General features: G+C 36.1%; 1 protein-coding gene and 1 long non-coding RNA gene across 2 annotated transcripts in view; both read left to right on the top strand.

Annotated features, from left to right (window-relative positions):
• The first annotated feature begins 2,582 nt into the window (after positions 1-2,582).
• On the top strand, positions 2,583-15,071 carry LOC130926835 (uncharacterized). Its single transcript, XR_009066287.1, has 3 exons — positions 2,583-2,630; positions 4,959-5,111; positions 14,998-15,071. It is a non-coding gene; the product is annotated as an uncharacterized LOC130926835 (long non-coding RNA).
• A 132-nt stretch (positions 15,072-15,203) lies between these two features.
• LOC130926827 (ephrin type-A receptor 6-like) overlaps positions 15,204-18,166 on the top strand; it is a 252,235-nt gene continuing 249,272 nt past the window's right edge. The window contains exon 1 of the mRNA XM_057852094.1: positions 15,204-15,859. Within this exon, the coding sequence (XP_057708077.1) occupies positions 15,781-15,859 (79 nt within the window). The 5' untranslated portion in view covers positions 15,204-15,780. The remainder of the gene's footprint in view (positions 15,860-18,166) is intronic.

Raw genomic sequence — 18,166 nt, 5'->3', positions numbered from 1 at the left:
AACAAAGTACTTTTACTTCGTTAAATTTCACCACTGTTTATAGGGCACCGTTCAATTCGTTGGCTGCCATTGACGGCAATAAACGTCCCATCTATTTTGACCAGGTGAGGCAGGCATCAAATGATAGCTGCCAGCTCTCCCAGTCGAAATGGTTTGGATGTTTAGCACAGTTAACTGCACTCAAAGAGGAGCATTCACAGGCATTCCGATGAAGATTAGATACCGATGATGATGACAGTAAATATTTAATTCATTCCTTCTAGTTTAAATGAATTAAATGTCTATTGTAATCCACGGCAACCAATGAGTTATTTGTTATTGATTAATTATTTATTTGAATAAACTTGAGAGTGTTATTCTGGGGCATAACTTGAGTGATTTTTTTTTTTTTTATTATTCATTTTAATTGTATTAATTTATAATTGTATTTATTCATGGAAAACATATAGGAATATTACGATTTTAATTGTATTAATTTATAATTGTATTTATTCATGGAAAACATATAGGAATATTACGATTTAATATATATATTTTATTAAATAATCAAAATTTTATAGTATACCTACTAGTAATTTTAATGTTGTGGGATGTGGTACCCAATAGGGGATGTCCATATGTGTGGATGTCAGTTTAATTTTGTTTTTAATTACAAAAAAATAGTCACTTGCTCTATAAAGGGGTACCGTGACTATTATCAAGTCATAATAACTGTTCACGAAATAAATAATATATAAATATTTTGTTTGTTTTGCTATTTTAAATTTGCAAGCGTTCCCCCTCTTAACTGTCTCCCTTAACACACTTGTGAGGGACCTTGTTGTTTTTTTTTTTTACGTATTGTATGGGCAGTTGAGGTCATCTATCCACTTGAGAAGAGATTCATGAGAAATTGCGAGGAAATCCATGAAGAGTCTAGCCGTAAAAAGGGTTGTCAGACTCAGCGGTGCTCTCTTACCAAATTTAGACCCTATGATGGATGTGTCATTTTATACACCATTAATCCATCCATTTGTCAATTACTAATGGAAATTTGAGGGTTAAGGATGGGAAGGCAGGTTTCAGAATCTGTCAGGTGGCTGTATGCCACCGTGCATCTCTCCTGGCTGTAATTATAGTGTTTCTGCAAGTTAACTGAAAAGTGTGCGGGTGGAAATAATGTTTATTACCTTTCATTTTTATTTTCAGTACTCATTCTTGTCATTTCCCGTGGTGATTTATTTTGTGTTTTTATCATGAACAATACTGGCTGCATGCCATACATTGTTTCGTTGCCTAATGAGCATCCACTTCTTAACAAGTGCCTCGCAGATGCTTTGGAGTTATACAGTTGAAAGATCATAGAGATTTATTTGTTGACAGACAAGTTTTCAAGTAATAATGATATAATAATGGCAAGACATTTTTGCATGATTCTACCATAAAGCTACAATTGATTATACAGTGATTTCTCTTTAATTGAGTCTTTGGGGAGTATATTATTTGGACTGAGGCATTTCAAAGGTTCCCCTGTTTACTATTTTACTATTCAGTAATACTAACAGACATGTGACATGGCTGTAATGTAGCTTTTAAATAAAGGTAGGCCTAAACAGACACACTGTAAAACAACATGAAGTTGTGAAGTAAGAGATGATAAGGACCTAATGTCAGTCCTTGGATATGATCCCATTCACATCATTCCATTTCCCTCCTGTCTTTTTACTGATGGCCAAATATCTCTTCACCAGTTAGAATTACTGACATACTGGCTTACTGTCGTGATGATTCCCCCTCGGTATTTGCTCTGCTAACCCACCTAAACACAATGACCATCCAGATTAAAGCCTATGGCCCATTAGGCAGCTGGGGAGATGGGTAACCACGCACATGCAGGTGCAAAAATGATGCTGTCAGATTTGTGCAATTCCATGTTCTTATAGTTTTACTTCCTCTTACTTCATTTTTTATCCTATTATTAGTTATCTGACTTGTTTTTCATGATTTGGATGGTTTTGTGGCCTGCCTGTAATTTGAATTACGACGTGTTAACATTTAACGATCGATTTCTAATCATATGGCCTTTTTTGTTTTTTCATCTGCTGTGAAACTAAATAAGTTTTTTACTGGTCGATGTTTGATCCATTTGAATTGGGAGGAGTGGCAGCAAATGATTCGTTGTCAACCCTCCCATTTCAAATGGATGGGACGTTTATTGCAGTCAATGGCAGCTAATGAGTTAAAAAGTGGAAATGATTTAAAAGTGGGGAAAAAAAAAAAAAAAACATGAATTATGACTGAGTTAATTTGATTTACCAGGTTAAAAAGGATTTGAAATTGGCTAAGAACTAAATCAGTTATTGTATAAAATTGAAAATGGAATAAAACAGTATTTATTTAGTACTAAATATGTTTGGTGCAATGAATTGTGATACAATAATTGCTCAATTTTTTTTGTAGTTGCTTAATCATTTGTTACATTTGTTAGTAAATTTACTATTTAATGTTCAATTTTAGAAAACTGCATTTGTTGTTGTTTTTATTTGCATCCTAAATGTGTTATTTTTTTTCTTTCTTTCTTAAAGGTTTTTCACCTGATATGACAGCAACTACATGAAATACATGTATGGAAATCATCCACAATCTATTGTGTGAGTAAAATCCAGACCTTGGTGTACAAGTGTTACAAACCTACGATTTGTGGTAGCTGACAAAATAAATAACTTGACATATATGCCCCATATTTGTTATCATGAACTTATTATTATTATTATTATTTTGAGACTTGTGTATTTCTGACCTCATTATGTATTGTCAAACTTCCAACATTTCAGGATGTACTCCACCTGTTGCGTAATGTTAGCTTGGATAACCTCCAGCTGAACTACGACTGTAATGAAATAAAAATCTACTGTATGTAAAAACATCAACAGTGTCAGTAAACCTGTATGACTGATACAACCCCTAGCAAAAAGTATGGAATCACCAGTCTCGGACGAGCACTCACTCAGACATTTCATTATGTAGAACAAACTCCGAAAAAAAGCTTGAAAAAAATAATGAATTAGTTCAAAAGTGCAACTCCTTGGCAACACTAAAAGAAATGAATAAAAAAACATTGTGCTGGTCAGTAAATATGACTTTTATAGTGCAAGTACAGGGAAAATCACTCCATTCTGAAGAAAAGATATGGAATCCCTCCAATTTGAGAAGAAAATACAGACACACCCAGTCAATTCCCTTTCCTTAATTGGGCCCTGCCACAGATTAGATCTGCTCTTTAGTCAGCAGTTAAAAACAGTGCAGTTATCACACCTTGGAGGAGGGCTGGACAAAGTGGATTCACAAGAATCATGGCTCCAACAAGAGAGATGTCTCTTGAGACCAAGGAGAGGATTATCAAACTTCTTGCAGAAGGTAAAGCTTCACGTATGGTTGCCAAAAATGGGGGCTGTTCACAGTCAGCTGTATCAAAAATCTGGACCGAGTACAAACAGCATGGCAAGGTTTTAAAGGTTAAGCATACTAGTAGACCGAGGAAGACATCCAAACGTCATCACAAACAACTAAAGGCCATATGTTTTGAAAACAGAAGATGTACAACAAGACAAATGAAGAAGAAATTGGAGGAAGCTGGAGCCAAAGTATGTGACAGAACTGTGCAAAATTGCCAAAAGGAAATGGGATTTTCATACAGGAAAGCTAAAAAGAAACCGTCATTGACCCTTAAACAGAAAAGAACAAGACTGCAGTGGGCTAAGGAGAGGCAATCATGGACTCTGAATGACTGGATGAAGGTTGTTTTCAGTGATAAGTCAAGAATCTGCATTGGACAAGGTGATGATGCTGGAACTTTTGTTTGGTGCCATTCCAGTGAGATTTAGAAAGATGACTGCCTGAAGAAAACATCAAAATTCCCTCAGTCCTTGATGACATGGGGCTGCATGTCAGGCAAAGGAGATGGCTGTGGTTAAATCCTCAATAAATGCACAAGTTTACATTGAAATTTAAGACAGCTTTCTTATCCCTTCAATCGAAAATATGTTTGGGGGTAATGAAATCATTTTCCAACACGACAATGCATCATAACACAGAGCTAAAACTGTTAAAGCATTCCTTGGAGAAGGACTCACCCAGTCAATTTCATGGCCTGCAAATAGCCCAAATCTCAACACTATTGAAAACCTGTGGTGGAAATTGAAAAAAAAAAAATGGTCCACAGCAAGGCCGCACCTCCAAGGATTATCTGGCAACTGCAATCAAAGAGAGTTGGCACCAAATTGATTAAGAATACTGTTTGTCACTCATCAAATCCATGCCTCAGAGAATGCAAGCTGTCATAAAAGACAGATGTGGTGCTACTAAATACTAGAGATTTTTTTTTATTGTTATTTTTTTGTTTGTTTCTCATGATTCCATATTTTTTTCTCAGAATGGAGTGATTCCCCATATACTGTATATTTCCCTGCATTTGCTCTATAAAAGTAACATTTACTGACCACCACAATGTTTTTTATTCAATTTTTTAGTGTTTCTGAAAGCTAATGAGTAGCACTTTTGAACTAATGCATTATTTTTTCAAGCTTTTTATCTGAGTTTGTTCTACATAATAAAATGTTGAAGTGCATGCTCGTCCGAGACTGGTATTCCATACTTTTTGCTTGGGGTTGTATAAGTGCAGTACTGGCACTGACATTTGCTTGCAGACTACAAGCTTTTCTCGTCAGTTTTAAAAATTGTTCATGATCTGAACGATGGAAATTATTTGAATTCATTGAAATTCTGAACATTTTAGGAAAATGAAATAACTGATCGTTCATATTCCTGAGGTTTTAATTATCAAAAGCATTTGAGTCAGCCAGTATATGTGATTCTGTAATGACTGTTTCCTGTAGCTACATGAAGATGACCTGTTAGCGTTATAAAGTTTCATCCTCTGCCGGTTTTGCTGATGTGCTCTTGTTCCTACTTTTTGCCAGTGATGAGTACAAATGGACGGAGTTTGTTCTCTCGGTGCAAGGGGGAATAATAGCTCACAGTTAGGCCCTATACACAACAGTCACACCTCACTGGAAACCATTACGGCAACGGAAACCAAATCATTGCAGGAGGGCAGTGAGAGAGGACCTCTTGTAAGTGGGTTATCTCCTTCAATCATCATTCTTGTGAGACTAGAGTCTTGTCACCAGTTTCACCTTCCAGAGGGACATAATCTTCTTTTATTGACATGTCTTTTTTTTTTTTTTTTTGTACTTACCAAACAATGGGGACCTATTGGAGGGAAATTATTGCAGCGGAGGAATAATATATTAATGCTGGAGTAAAATCCTGAAGTTTGTATAAACCATCTTGGTCTATACCCAGATAGCAGACCGACGTTTAAAAGATGTTGAACTAACATCCCGTTGTAGATCTTATATCGTTAAATCAATGTTGACACCCGACGTTAATTTGTCATCACTTTAGCACCCTCGTTTATTGTTGTTCCAACTTTGAAATTCTTACAAAACCTAAACGTCATTTCGATTATTAATAATGTTGGAACAACGCTAAATCAATGTTATGTTTTCCTTCACTTTCAAACATGACACTATTAATGCTTTCAAATATGCCTATAGAGGTCTTGCTTTATTGACAAACAGAAGAAATAGCCTAATAAATAGTTAAAATAGACTAATAACATATTTTACGTAAATAACAAAAAATATATACATACACAGTTTATCAAAGAAATATTGAAATAGCAAATAAATAACAAAAATAAAACTTCACTGAATTTCAAATTATCTTGAATCACGTACAGAGAAAAGTTTACCAAGCGTTAACGAAGTTATTTCAAACTTCTCAGCTTAGCTGCCAGCCTTCTCACGCGTGTTTTTTTCAGTGAATCTACAAACGAAATGGCATTCACAATCAATTCATATCATGGGCTACATGTGGGAACGGAGCTAGCTAGCTAGCTTAAATGGAAAAATGACCGCACTGTCTTGATGTTCAGTACAATAATTTAGACTATGTAATATGTGTAATGCTGTGTAATATCTAGCGATTTTAGCACTTCAATTGGAAAAAGAATTAAGTTTGTCTGAACTAAATTCTACTTAGCTAACATCCAGGCTAAGTAGGTCTTTGATTTTATTCCAATCGTAGCAAATGCACAGTTTCTTACAATTTTGGCAACACTGTCACATTGTGTCAGGCAGAGAATTTTATATACAAGTAATAATCACAAATGTGGTTCATTCTACCGTAGGACATCGTTACTGTTAAAGGCACTGAAGAAGATCAACAGGCTTAAATATGGCTATCCTTAAATGAGGCCTTCGTTCAAGGTGATTTGCTGTCTTCCCGGTCAACCACGAACCCAAATACTTTTCGACCATAACTCCCGCTCATCCATAATTCAACTTTTGACTTTTCAGTCATATTTCCCGCTCAATCATAAATGAACTATTTGTCAACATGAGTTAATCAACTATAAAACAACGTTAACCCATCCATTGCCTGACATACCAATGAACAACGTTGTTTCATCATCACTGTCAGGTTTCATCGCTATTTGCGATATTGATTCAACATTGTTTAATGTTGAAAACTTCAATGTCAACCATACTGATGATTTTGATGGAAAATCAACGTTTATTCAACGTCGATCTGCCATCTTTGTAACAATCTAAAATGGAAATCATTCAAAACTTGATTTTACACTGTAAAAATAAAACTACCTATTAGTCAAGTTAATTAAAGATTTTATTTTTAAGTAGACTTAATTTCTCTAAAGTAACTTGTTATTTTGAGTTTTCCTGACTGAACTGATTAAGCTAATATTGTTAACTGGATTAAATGAGTTGCATGATCAATTGCATGATCAAATTTGTGTTAACTTAAAATTCTAGGGTGTTTAGCTCACCAGTCTGAGTGCTCTGCTGCCACTGTGGGGACCAGTGTTTTTTTGTGAAATTGAGATATTTTTTACTTAATTCCGTCACTTAAAAAAATAAACTCATTCTCTGCCATTAATGATAATAGACGTCCAATCACATCACTGTTTTCATCATTCGGCTGTGAATTTAAATGGGTTTTTCACTAGAAAGATATTCAGTCCATTTGAACTGGGGAGGTTGGGAGCGAATTCGCTGCCAGCCCACCCAGTTCAAATGCATTACACGTCTGTTACTGTAAATGGCAGAGAATGAGTTAATTCTGTCACTTTTTTTTTAAACAAAAATAGAATACAATTAAGAATATTTTTTTGTTTTTAAATGTTACACTGTTTTCACCATGTTTTTCATTTTAAACTTGGCAAATGTAACACGAGCACTCCATGAAATGTTTTCATTTTGTATCATTTATGTCCAAAGCAACAAGCAAAAAGCAAGTATTTGAGAATACTTCGTATGCCAAATTTTCGTTTGTGAGGCGACATCCCAACACCAACGCCAGACACAAACACATCGCTGCTTTGTGAATTCTATCATAACGTCCTCCTTTGCGCTTGCATGCGTTGCATGGAAAATGTCAGCTGGCAGTCTCAACCCATTGTGCAGTGATTGGTTGGCAGCTATGCATGGGAGACGGATTGTGATGTTGATGTATTTACCGTCACTGTGCTGACAGCGAGCTGTTCCTATATGCCTTGATTGACTGGGCCTCATCACAGCAGCCAGCATAGCTTTGTTTAACCCGGTGAGACGGCCGACGGTTTGCTTACTCACTCATGAGCCGTCCATGAAGATGAGGGGAAGACCTTCGATCTTGGCTGACATTGGTGGCTTGGGAGTCAGTGAAGTTCACCAGTGCACAGCAAGTGGATGTTGATCATTTTGGGGAAACAAGATTTGTAAATTCTGAGGCAACTATGACCAATATCATCGGTTGAATTTAGCATGACAGGTAGTATACACAAATAATCTAAATCCAATTTAACTCATTAGCTGCCATTGACGGTGCTTGATGTCTAATCCATTTTGACTGAGAGGTTAAAAGTGATTAGACTAAAAGTAAACCTAGCACAGAGAGAAAAAAATGAACAAAAAGTCCCCCATAAAGGTCATAAACAGTCATGTGAAAAAAGTAGGACACCCCATTAAATATTCAGTTCTTTATTAAGAAATGTTCACATTTGTTATTAAATTATTATTTCAATTTCTGGTCTTGTTATTCTTTATCCCTGGAAAATAATGTGACTTCAATGCAGTTACACAACAAAAAATAACATTGTTTTACTCATTAAACCAAACAAAAATGCATATTCCAACTGAGGAAAAAGTTAGGACACCCTACCACCTAATAGCTAGTGTTACCCCCTTTGGCTGAAATAACTTCAGTGAGACGCTTTTTGTAGCCATATAGCAGACTTTGACATCAGTCTGAAGAAATTCTGCCCCACTCCTCAACGCAGAATACTTTCGACAGTGCCTGACTGTTGAAGTGAGAGAAAACACCAAGGTGAGATCAAAGCAGCTGTCGGAGGCCTTCAGAAAGAACATTGTAAACGCCAATGAGTCTGGTAAGGGATTTCAAAAGATCTCAAAAGAATATAAAATCAGCCATTCCACTGTCTGGAAAATAGTCTACCTGTGGAGGACATTCAAAACAACTGCCAACATGCCCAGGTCTGGCCATCCAAGCAAGTTCACCCCAAGAGCAGACTGCAAGATGCTAAAAGAAGTCTCCAAAACCCCTAAAATGTCATCACGGGACCTACAGCAGGCTCTTGCTAATGTTGATGTGAGAGTGCAGGCCTCTACAATCTGTACATGCAAGAAACCCCTCAAACATCTCACAGCTGAAAGTATTCTGCGTTGAGGACTGGGGAAAACTTTCTCAAGACCAATGTCAAAGACTTGTAGATGGCTCCAAAAGCGTCTCATTGAAGTTATTTCAGCGAAAGTGAGTAACACTAGCTGTTATGTGGTAGGTTGTCCTAACTTTTTCCTGTTAGAATATGCTTTTTTGTTGATATATTTGGTTCAATGAGTAAAACAATGTTATTTTTTTGTTGTTCACCTGCAATTAAATTACTTTCTCGTCCAGAGATAAAGAAAAAAAAATGATCAGACATTGATATGTGAACGTTTCTTAATAAGGAACTGAATATTTAATGGGGTGTCCTAATTTTTCACATGACTGTAACTTTAATACGATGACAATACATTTTTAGAGCACAAAGCTATATAGAGACGTTTTTTACATAAACAAATGAAGTATATAATAAAAGCAAATTCTATTTATTATGAAAAATAGAAGTGACAGTGTTGTGTTCTGGATCTGTTTTTTCTTTTTTTTTTTTTTCTTTTTTTTTTTTTTCTTTTTTTTTTTTTTTTATTTTGCGTACACGCATTCTGGAGCAAAATGTGCTTCCTCTCGATAGAAAGCTTGCATCAGTCGCAGGTCATTTGTCCTCCAAAGGGATAATAATCCAGAACATCCAACAACAGCTAAAAGAAAACCATATTTGATCATTAATTATATAAATCCTGTTGAATAGCTGTGAATGCAGTTAAAACATGCAGACTGGGGAAGGCATCCATCAAACCTAAGACCCACTGTCTTCGATTTGACAGCTTGTGGAAAAGGACAGAGTGAACATACCTGTCGACGCAATCTCAGGCAGAATTACAACAACAAAATACTATTTCAGAAAGTTACTTTGCACTTTCATAACCTTTTTTGTTGGTTTGTTTCTTTGTTTTTTACTTCAGATGCACTTCCTGCTTATGATATTGCCACTTATAGAATAGCCCTTTATTGTCATTATACCGTTGTACGATGAAATTGTGGAGCATCTCCCTTTACAGTGCAGGACAAGTAAAAAATGTTGAAAGTGGCTTGCAAGAATAAAAGTATAACATCTAAATAAATATAAATATGTATGAGGTGGTCCTATGTTCAGGCAGTGCAAATAATTGAAGTGAACAAGTACTACTAAAAAAGAAGTACTGTGTCATCATTTTTTAAAACTAATTGAAATTTTTTAGGGATATTTCAAACTAGACAAAATGGCCAACAATATCAAAATAGTGTGCATTCCATACCAGCAGTTTTTTTTTTAAATAAACTTGTGATATACTGTGTTTCTTTATAGACTAAGGTTTATGTACCCTCATTTTCTGCAATCCTGGATGACCTGAATAGTTGTACACCGAATCAGTGCACATGATCACTTCGAATATGCAGCAAAGCATGGACATACCTAGCTGAAGTATTCCATCAATTATCCATCAATTACCGCAGAGCTTTGCATGGACTGTTTCTGCTATTTTTACCAGTGTTTCTCAGCAATTTAAAAGCAAGAGCATCATTTTTATATCAGAAAATTCTCATCATGAGACACCACTGAATAAAAACACTGAAATCATGATTATATCTCAATTTAACTCACAAATTGACTTACTTGTTAAGGCTTGTTCAACCCGTTCATGACATGTTTTAGCCAACACTTCCGCCTTCATCAGAGAGTCTCGTATAGACTTCCCAAAAGCAGAAGTGTTGGCCGAAACATGTCAGGTAATTAAAACAACCTACAACAAATGTCTGGGATAAAAGAAAAATTCAACTAATCTATAAGTGTAGACAAAGTGAACTCAATACAACTATTTTTACTATTTTTTTGAACACCTAAAATTTTGGGTTTGCTTCATAAAAGCAGCAAGGGTGCTAGGACCTGACTTCCTGAATCCCTTTTATATAAGGCATTAGTTCTTAACCTGGGTTCGATCGATGAAGGTTAAGACATGCAAGGCCCTGTTTTTGGACACTGACTAAATCCAAGGCAAAGTGACGTTTTAGACCAGGTTTTGGACTGGTTAGCCCCCAATTTAAACGTTTTATTCCAATTCTTTCAACCTGTAATCCTCTATCTGATAGAAGGAGAAACTGTTTGCTCAGTGGAAGGTTGACCCTCACTTGGTATGAGGAAGTACAACAGACCTACGGGTGGCGTGCACTGCATTGACATGAAAAACACCATTTGCGTCACATTGCTCCATGAAAATAATATGTGAGGCAAAGATGTGATAGAATGTGAATGAAACATGAAAACAAAATTACAGTGTGAAATTAATTGAGTTTTATTTCATTTTCCAACATGAAAAGCAAATCAAAATGCACTGATTATTGGACTTGTGAGAACATTCATGTTTTTTTTTTTTTTTTTTTTTACATCATGACTTCGTATACAAATTTGGCAATCATTTTGTGCAAGGTGTTTCATTAAATTTGATATCATTTTAGATGTAAACAATTTAGGATATATTCCTCCACATTTGATTGAAAAATTATAATATATGCACATTGGGCCAATCTTGGTTTAGTTGTCTGATGATTCTTCAGGCATAAATATAAAAACATAAATTCTGACCTGTTTAAAAACATGCCATCTAAATGAGAAGAAATTCAAAAGAAAATTCAATCAGGTTTTAGCTTGTTAGCTTAGATATATCAATTTTGAAGTTGGGGAAAAAAAATATTTTTCAAAATTCTATAGGTTCGGTTCATGCACATGTGAAACTCATGGGGTTCGGTACCTTTAGCAAGTTTAAGAACCACTGATATAAAGCAATCTCCATCTTTTAGATATAAACCTTCTTAGCCTGGATGAAACGGTATTATAGGAATACAATTATATATCACGATTTTGCAATTTTTGTTTAACTTTCAGTTATTCAAATAAATGAACAATAAATACAATTAAAGTAAAATGAAGCACCCTAAATCTATAATGCAACAATTAAAAAAAATATAAACGAAGATAAGATTTTTATAATGAAGAAAATGAAAATTTAAAGAATATAAAGGGGAAAAAATCAAGAAAACAAGGACATTCAGGGGAAACAATCAAATAGAACGCTGAATGCAATATAAAAACATGGTGAGTCAATCAGTCGTTCCAAACAGAGCTATTCAAGTCATCTGTTGAAAATTCTTCGTTTTAATACTGTAATATACGTATATCGCAATATATTGCAACCCCCAAAAAGTCGCAGTGTAAGTTTTTTTCCAATATCGTTCAGCCCTACTCTATACTGTAAAAGGTTACTAAATAGGTTTGTTGAGTGTTTAGTTGTCCTTCGACATTTGAAGAAACCAAGGGCGTAGGTTTGGTCTCAACATTGGTAGGGATGATAGAACAACATAATCTGCATATACACTTTTGCTCGGGACAGGACATTAATAAGACCAAACTGATTGGACGAATGGGGGTCAGGGCTACATTTCTCATGAAAATCAACCTAATCAATTGATAGGCTAAATGATCAATGCAAAACTAAGTCTGTATTGACTTATGCTAACTTTTATATGCATTGTTTTAAGTGATAAACCGTTTGATTCAAACATTTGTTTCAAAAACTACGAAAGAAACATTTTGAAAACATAAATTTCTGGATTTTATTAGAAAATTTAAATTGCAATAATTGAACATAATTTGAATTACATTAACATACACAATAAATACAAACTTGTTAATTATCTGTTAACTATCCAGGAATGCAAAAAAATAAACATTTGCCTTAAGACCACTCAACATTGTCCGTCTAGATAAATTATTTAAATATAACTGAAAAAACTTCTTAGTCAGGGAATAACAAATATAAATAGAAATGGAGCCTTCCTTCAGATAAAATACTACTGCTTTTGTCCACAAGCACAGCCAAATTCAACAGAAAATGAAAGCTCCTTTGGGCTGCTTTAAGGCCACATAAATAAAGTAAAAAATGACAATTGGGGAGAAGGCAAAACAAAAAAATAAATGAAAAGCTACAATGCTCAAGTAGGTTGAAATCAGCGTAGGGCTACTCCACCTTAAAACAAGTTTTGTTTTCTTGAGATAACTGTTGTTGTGATTTGGTCTAAACAAATAAACGTTGATTTGATTTTATTTGACTTAAAACACATCCATAATGGAACAGTATGGACATACCGGTGACAATGTTTTTTTTTAGGTAACCTATTGTGGTTCCTTGGTTTTATTCTTATTATAATAGTTATGATGTGTTCCGCAGCCCCTTTGAGCTCAATTTGACCCCCTTAGAATGCTTCATAATGCACCAAAGTCAGCAGGCAGGTCAAGACAGGTGCAATCTTTGATACCGTGTTAAGAAAAATTCCAAATACACTATGTAACGCCCCCTAGCAGTCATTCTTTGTCCCGCCGAAGCTTTGAGCCCTACTTTGACCCCCTCAGAATGCTTCAAAACTCACCAAACTCAACAGCAGGTGAACAGTGGTGAAAACTTTGATAATATCCAAATATGCATAAATTTGTGTAGGGCCCCCTCGGAACAAAACCAACATTTCATTTATTTATTTATTTTTTTTTTTTTTTAAGTGAAAGAGATAACAACGCAAAAGTTAAAACTTAGAACACATCAGTACTATATGAATGGGATACCATACGCGGTGCCCAGACTGCCGTTAGTACTATATCCATTTTTCTTTGGGTGGGCAGAGCGTGTCCGTGGGTGGGTACTGACCACCCCTGCCCCCCTCTGGTAACGCCCCTGGTCAATTCTATCCTTACGGCATATGGGAATACAATCTAAATGACCTATATAACTGAAGTCATTATATAATGCAAATAAGGTTACTTAAAAATTGGTGGGGACAAAATTGATCATCCTAAAAAGTTTGCAGTATTATGTCCCTAGCGTCCCTATGAAAACCTACACCCTTGGAAGAAACGTCATTTTATTACAGTACTTCTCAAATAGTGGGGCGCGCCCCCCTGGGGGGGGCGCAGAGCGATGCCGGGGGGGCGCATGTGACCTCGGGGAACATGTTTTTTTTTTTTTTTTTTTGCCGCCCTGGAATAACGTGTACTTGCACATCCACTCAGTAGGTGGCAGTGGCGCTCTCATTTTCAGAGTGCGCGCAGTATTTTTGAACTAAGGAAGAGCACTCAGCACACACAGACAACAGATGTGAAGAGCAGTGTGCCACCGCCGTTTTCGAAAGCCGTTTTCCGACCAGACTCACTCACGCAGCGACCCACTGTCTTGTCCGGTTCTCACGTCGCCGCCCGAGAAGTGCCATTTTCGGCTTGGGATGGTCATGACGACCGCCCTCAGCTACGGTTCTACCTCGGCCGCCGTGAATGTGCTTTTTTCGTGCCGTTTGCCTTTTAATACAGTGGGTGATGATGAAAGACCACTGTTTACTGTGTCTAAAAATAATTATAGCAGACAGCCAGAAGCCAAATCAATTAAGACGCCACTTAAAGACATTAGACCCCAATCTCATTATTAAGCCGCTTGATTTTTTTCAGTGGAAACGTGCCAAATATTGCCAACAATCGTCATGCTTATTCAGTGTTATATCAGTAAGCCAGTGAGCATTGTTAGCATGCTAATTGCAAAATAACTCCACACCATTGCAAAGGAGGTAAATACTCAGTATTTAATACTGTGAGCAGCAAAAATAAAACTGTCCTGTCCAAGGACACTTTTTTTCTTCTTCTTTTATTCAGATTTGTTTTTTCGGTCAAATTTTTTGGCACATTGTCCTCATGAGTGAATGTTTCTAATCAATTTTAATTTGTTATTATTTACTGATTTTATTACATTTTATTTTTCTGTATCAAATGGTCAAAAATGTACCTTGAGTGTATTTTTTAGTTTGGATGTGATTTTTTTTTTTTAATTCAGGCAAATTGATGCATGTCAAGTCTTCTCTGTTACAAACAAAACAATGTTAATAAAGTTATACTTTATTATAAGTTGATCTATGTTACTTTTTATCTTTATTAGAAAAAAACAACAATGTTAGGCAGATGCGTATTTATAATAGTAATTTTGTAGACAAATGATACTATTTACAGTGGCGGCAGAGAGTTTGGGGGGGCGTGAAACATTTACGTCTTCCTTGGGGGGGCGTGACAGAAAATAATTGAGAAGCACTGTTTTATTAGAAGCCCTGCAAAGCAGTTTTTTTTTTTTCATTGAAAGTGACATTATCCGAATCCAATTTTACTCTAGTTTAATTTTTTTTTTTTTTTTTTTTTTTTTTTTAATTTTCCAGAATGTGTGCAGAGGACACGGTTGACATCCAAGATCCAAACCAGAGCCTGGATTCAAATACGAACTAAAGAAATGCAAGGCAAGTAGGCTTAACACTCTTTCATTGTGCTGCCCTGGTTATTTTCTTATTATATATGTAGTCATTTTTTATCTTGGTTATTCAGGTCTGGTAAATGATGCCACTGTCATCATATGGAAACACACTGCACAAATGTTCCTCATAATGGGCAGCTGACACACACAAACGCACCCGCGCACACACATTGCCTTGTCAGCTAACCCCCTCTAGTGCCGAGCCTCCTGTACAGATGCGGACGGTCTCCGTCTCCGCGTGCTTCATCTCCTCCTGCCCTCCTCATCCTCATCTCTTCAGAACCTCGCTCTCTGCTGCAGCGGTTCGGATTGGAGACCGAGTCCTCGGACTCCTCTAAACACGAATACGGACGCCATGTAGCCTAAGAGCAAAGATTCTTGCGCAATGTTTGAAGTGATCCAATAACTTAGAGCCGACAGGAAATATGCGAAGTTTGTCAGATTTTATTGTTCTTGACTAATATTTGATTTTTTTTTTTCTTTTTTTTTTTTCTTTTCCTTTTTTTTTAACTTGGCACATTTATTGCTGCTCCACCTCGAAAGGATGGATGTCATGATGAGCCACAAAAGGAACCTAATTTAACCAGGAGCAGAGTGGATCAGTGCTTTTTGGACCTCCTTGTCGCGCTTTACCAACCGGCCACGTTAGCGCTCGGCTTCGCTGCAGCCGGTGACCGATGTTGCAGCAGATATGAGTGTTGGACCAAGATTTGTCCCTGTTGCACTTTTTCTTGGAATTGTCCTCACTCGCTGTGGCCACTGCAATCAAGGTAAGTCACGGACACGTGCCGTATTACTAGTGATTTTAACATGTTCATTGGAAACACGCTGCTAAACCATAAGGGAAAAAAGTATCTGGCAACGGCCAAAACTCAAATATGTCATACAGAAGAACCCAAAAACATTATTTTTCTAACTTTTTGTTTGTGCCAGTCAGTATTTTATTGGGTGTACAAAATAGACATAACCTATTGCAGCCACAGTGTTTCTATAAAGAATGTAAAAATTGAAAAAATGTTAAAAGACTGGCTTTCATTGTAAAACCATAGGTACTCTATATGGCCCTTTTCTCTTTGAAATACAGAATTTCCTTAACCCTTTACAGGGCAAGTGACTATTTTTGGTAATTGAAAAAAATAATAATAACAAAGACATATGTGAACATATGTTGACATTGTCAATTCGTCATTCAATGTATGTCATTTTTTAATCAATAATCACAATTGCATATTTTATGATTTTTCTATGATTAAATATATCTATAAAATAATAAAAGCTGTATAAAACATAACTGATGCAATTAAAATGAATACAAACATAAATGCACTCTGGTTATGGCCAACAATAACACTTTAAAAAAAAAAAAAAAATCCCCCATAGTATTTATCTCATTGGCTGCTATTGACAAGGATATACGTCCAATTTATTCATGGCTGTGAATGCTCACCTTTCAATGCCATTGACAGTGCCAGACATCCAATCCATTTTGACTGACTCTGCACTCAATGGGATTTGACGTCTACAGTGCCATTGATGGCAGCCAATGAGTTCAATGAGTGACTTCTAAAGGGTTAAATTAAATCTTCTTAAAACCTTACTTGAATGCCAACATAAAGCCATGTATTTACATATAAGTATTTGACAGACTACATTTTAACCTCAATTCAGTGTGTGAACTGAAATACTGTGACGCACCATCATTTTTGCAAACCACTATCAAGTCCAAGGCTATTACATGCAGTATGTTTTCACTTTTCACACTTTTTAGATTTATTGTCTGAGGAAAATGGAAACATGGAAACATCAGGCAGTATAATGACAAATAAAGCAATAAAACTATTAAAACAGCAAGTGATGAAATTTAATCCCAGTCTCGAATTCATCAGCACCTTGACAACCTGAAAACTGATTTGATTACATTTCAGTACACGCGAACACACGGCAGAACAAGCGAGGACTGAATGATGAAAGAGTGGCACAGTCGAGGTGTGTGTGTGTTTGTATTTGTGTGTCATCTTGCAAATATATTTCTGGCTGTGTGGGAAAGAAAACACCATAATTGGTCCTGGGCGACCAACAGGTAAAATTGTTAAATGATGACATCATTATCTCAGTTTGGATAATGTTAGGTATATTTGAGGTCCACATGGCGGTTCCATGTGTTTTGAGCTGTGTGAATCTGCAATTGTGCATGTGTGTAAAGGCGACGACGTATGGTATGAGTCAGAGTGTATCTGTGATTGCGTTCACACTCCCACATGTTTCCTCTGTCTTTCTGATGTCTTTTTATCGATTGTATATGAATGCCACTTTCCTGTTCCTTTGTTGGTCTTCATTTTCACAAAAGCAATCAGTGAGGTTAAAACTATCGATTATGTTCTTTCAAGTATACTATACTGTCAGAAAATAGTCTGTTTTAATCAATTCATTATAATTATTATTATTATTGTTATTATTTTACCTCTATGCAGACTGAAAGATTGCATGGTATTTGCTAGCTTCTGTCCTTCACTCTTCGATATTGACATTAAGACCTGGCACAATGGCTGTTGTCTTCTACCAAGTGGTGCGACTGAGCGTGAAAATTTGTTAAAGGTCTCATTGAGGCGTCAGGCGTAAATCTGTTTTTCAACATGTCGCTCTGCCTTAGTATTGATGTTCTTAAGTCTTAACCGTAGGAGTGCTTTGGATAGTCATGTGTCAGTTCCAAAATTATCCCGTAATGTCTCCATGAGGCATTTTTATTGGCTTGGACTTGTTAATGTGTGACTACAAATCAAAAGTATGTCTATATTCTTTCAAGGATGCTCCCATCAATGTTGGGGACGAGCATGATAATAATTCATTTGAAAGTTTCTAATGCTGCTGATTGCGTAAAAATGATTGTTGATTAATTGTTTCTTGAGGCAAAAGTGACAAGTGCACTGCTTGTCTGCACTGTCAGCACTGTTGATTCAGTCTCAATTATAGTCAGCATGGCACTGTTTCACAACCACCATTTAGCCAAGGCACACACTTTGCATGAAAAAAAATTCTTGGTATACCACCAGACAAAAATGGCATAAAAAGGATGCCGA

This window comes from Corythoichthys intestinalis, chromosome 12 (assembly GCF_030265065.1).
Source record: "Corythoichthys intestinalis isolate RoL2023-P3 chromosome 12, ASM3026506v1, whole genome shotgun sequence".
NCBI lineage: Eukaryota > Metazoa > Chordata > Actinopteri > Syngnathiformes > Syngnathidae > Corythoichthys > Corythoichthys intestinalis.
The sequence above is the reverse complement of the archived record's forward strand: the minus strand, read 5'-3'. Positions and strand labels throughout refer to the sequence as shown.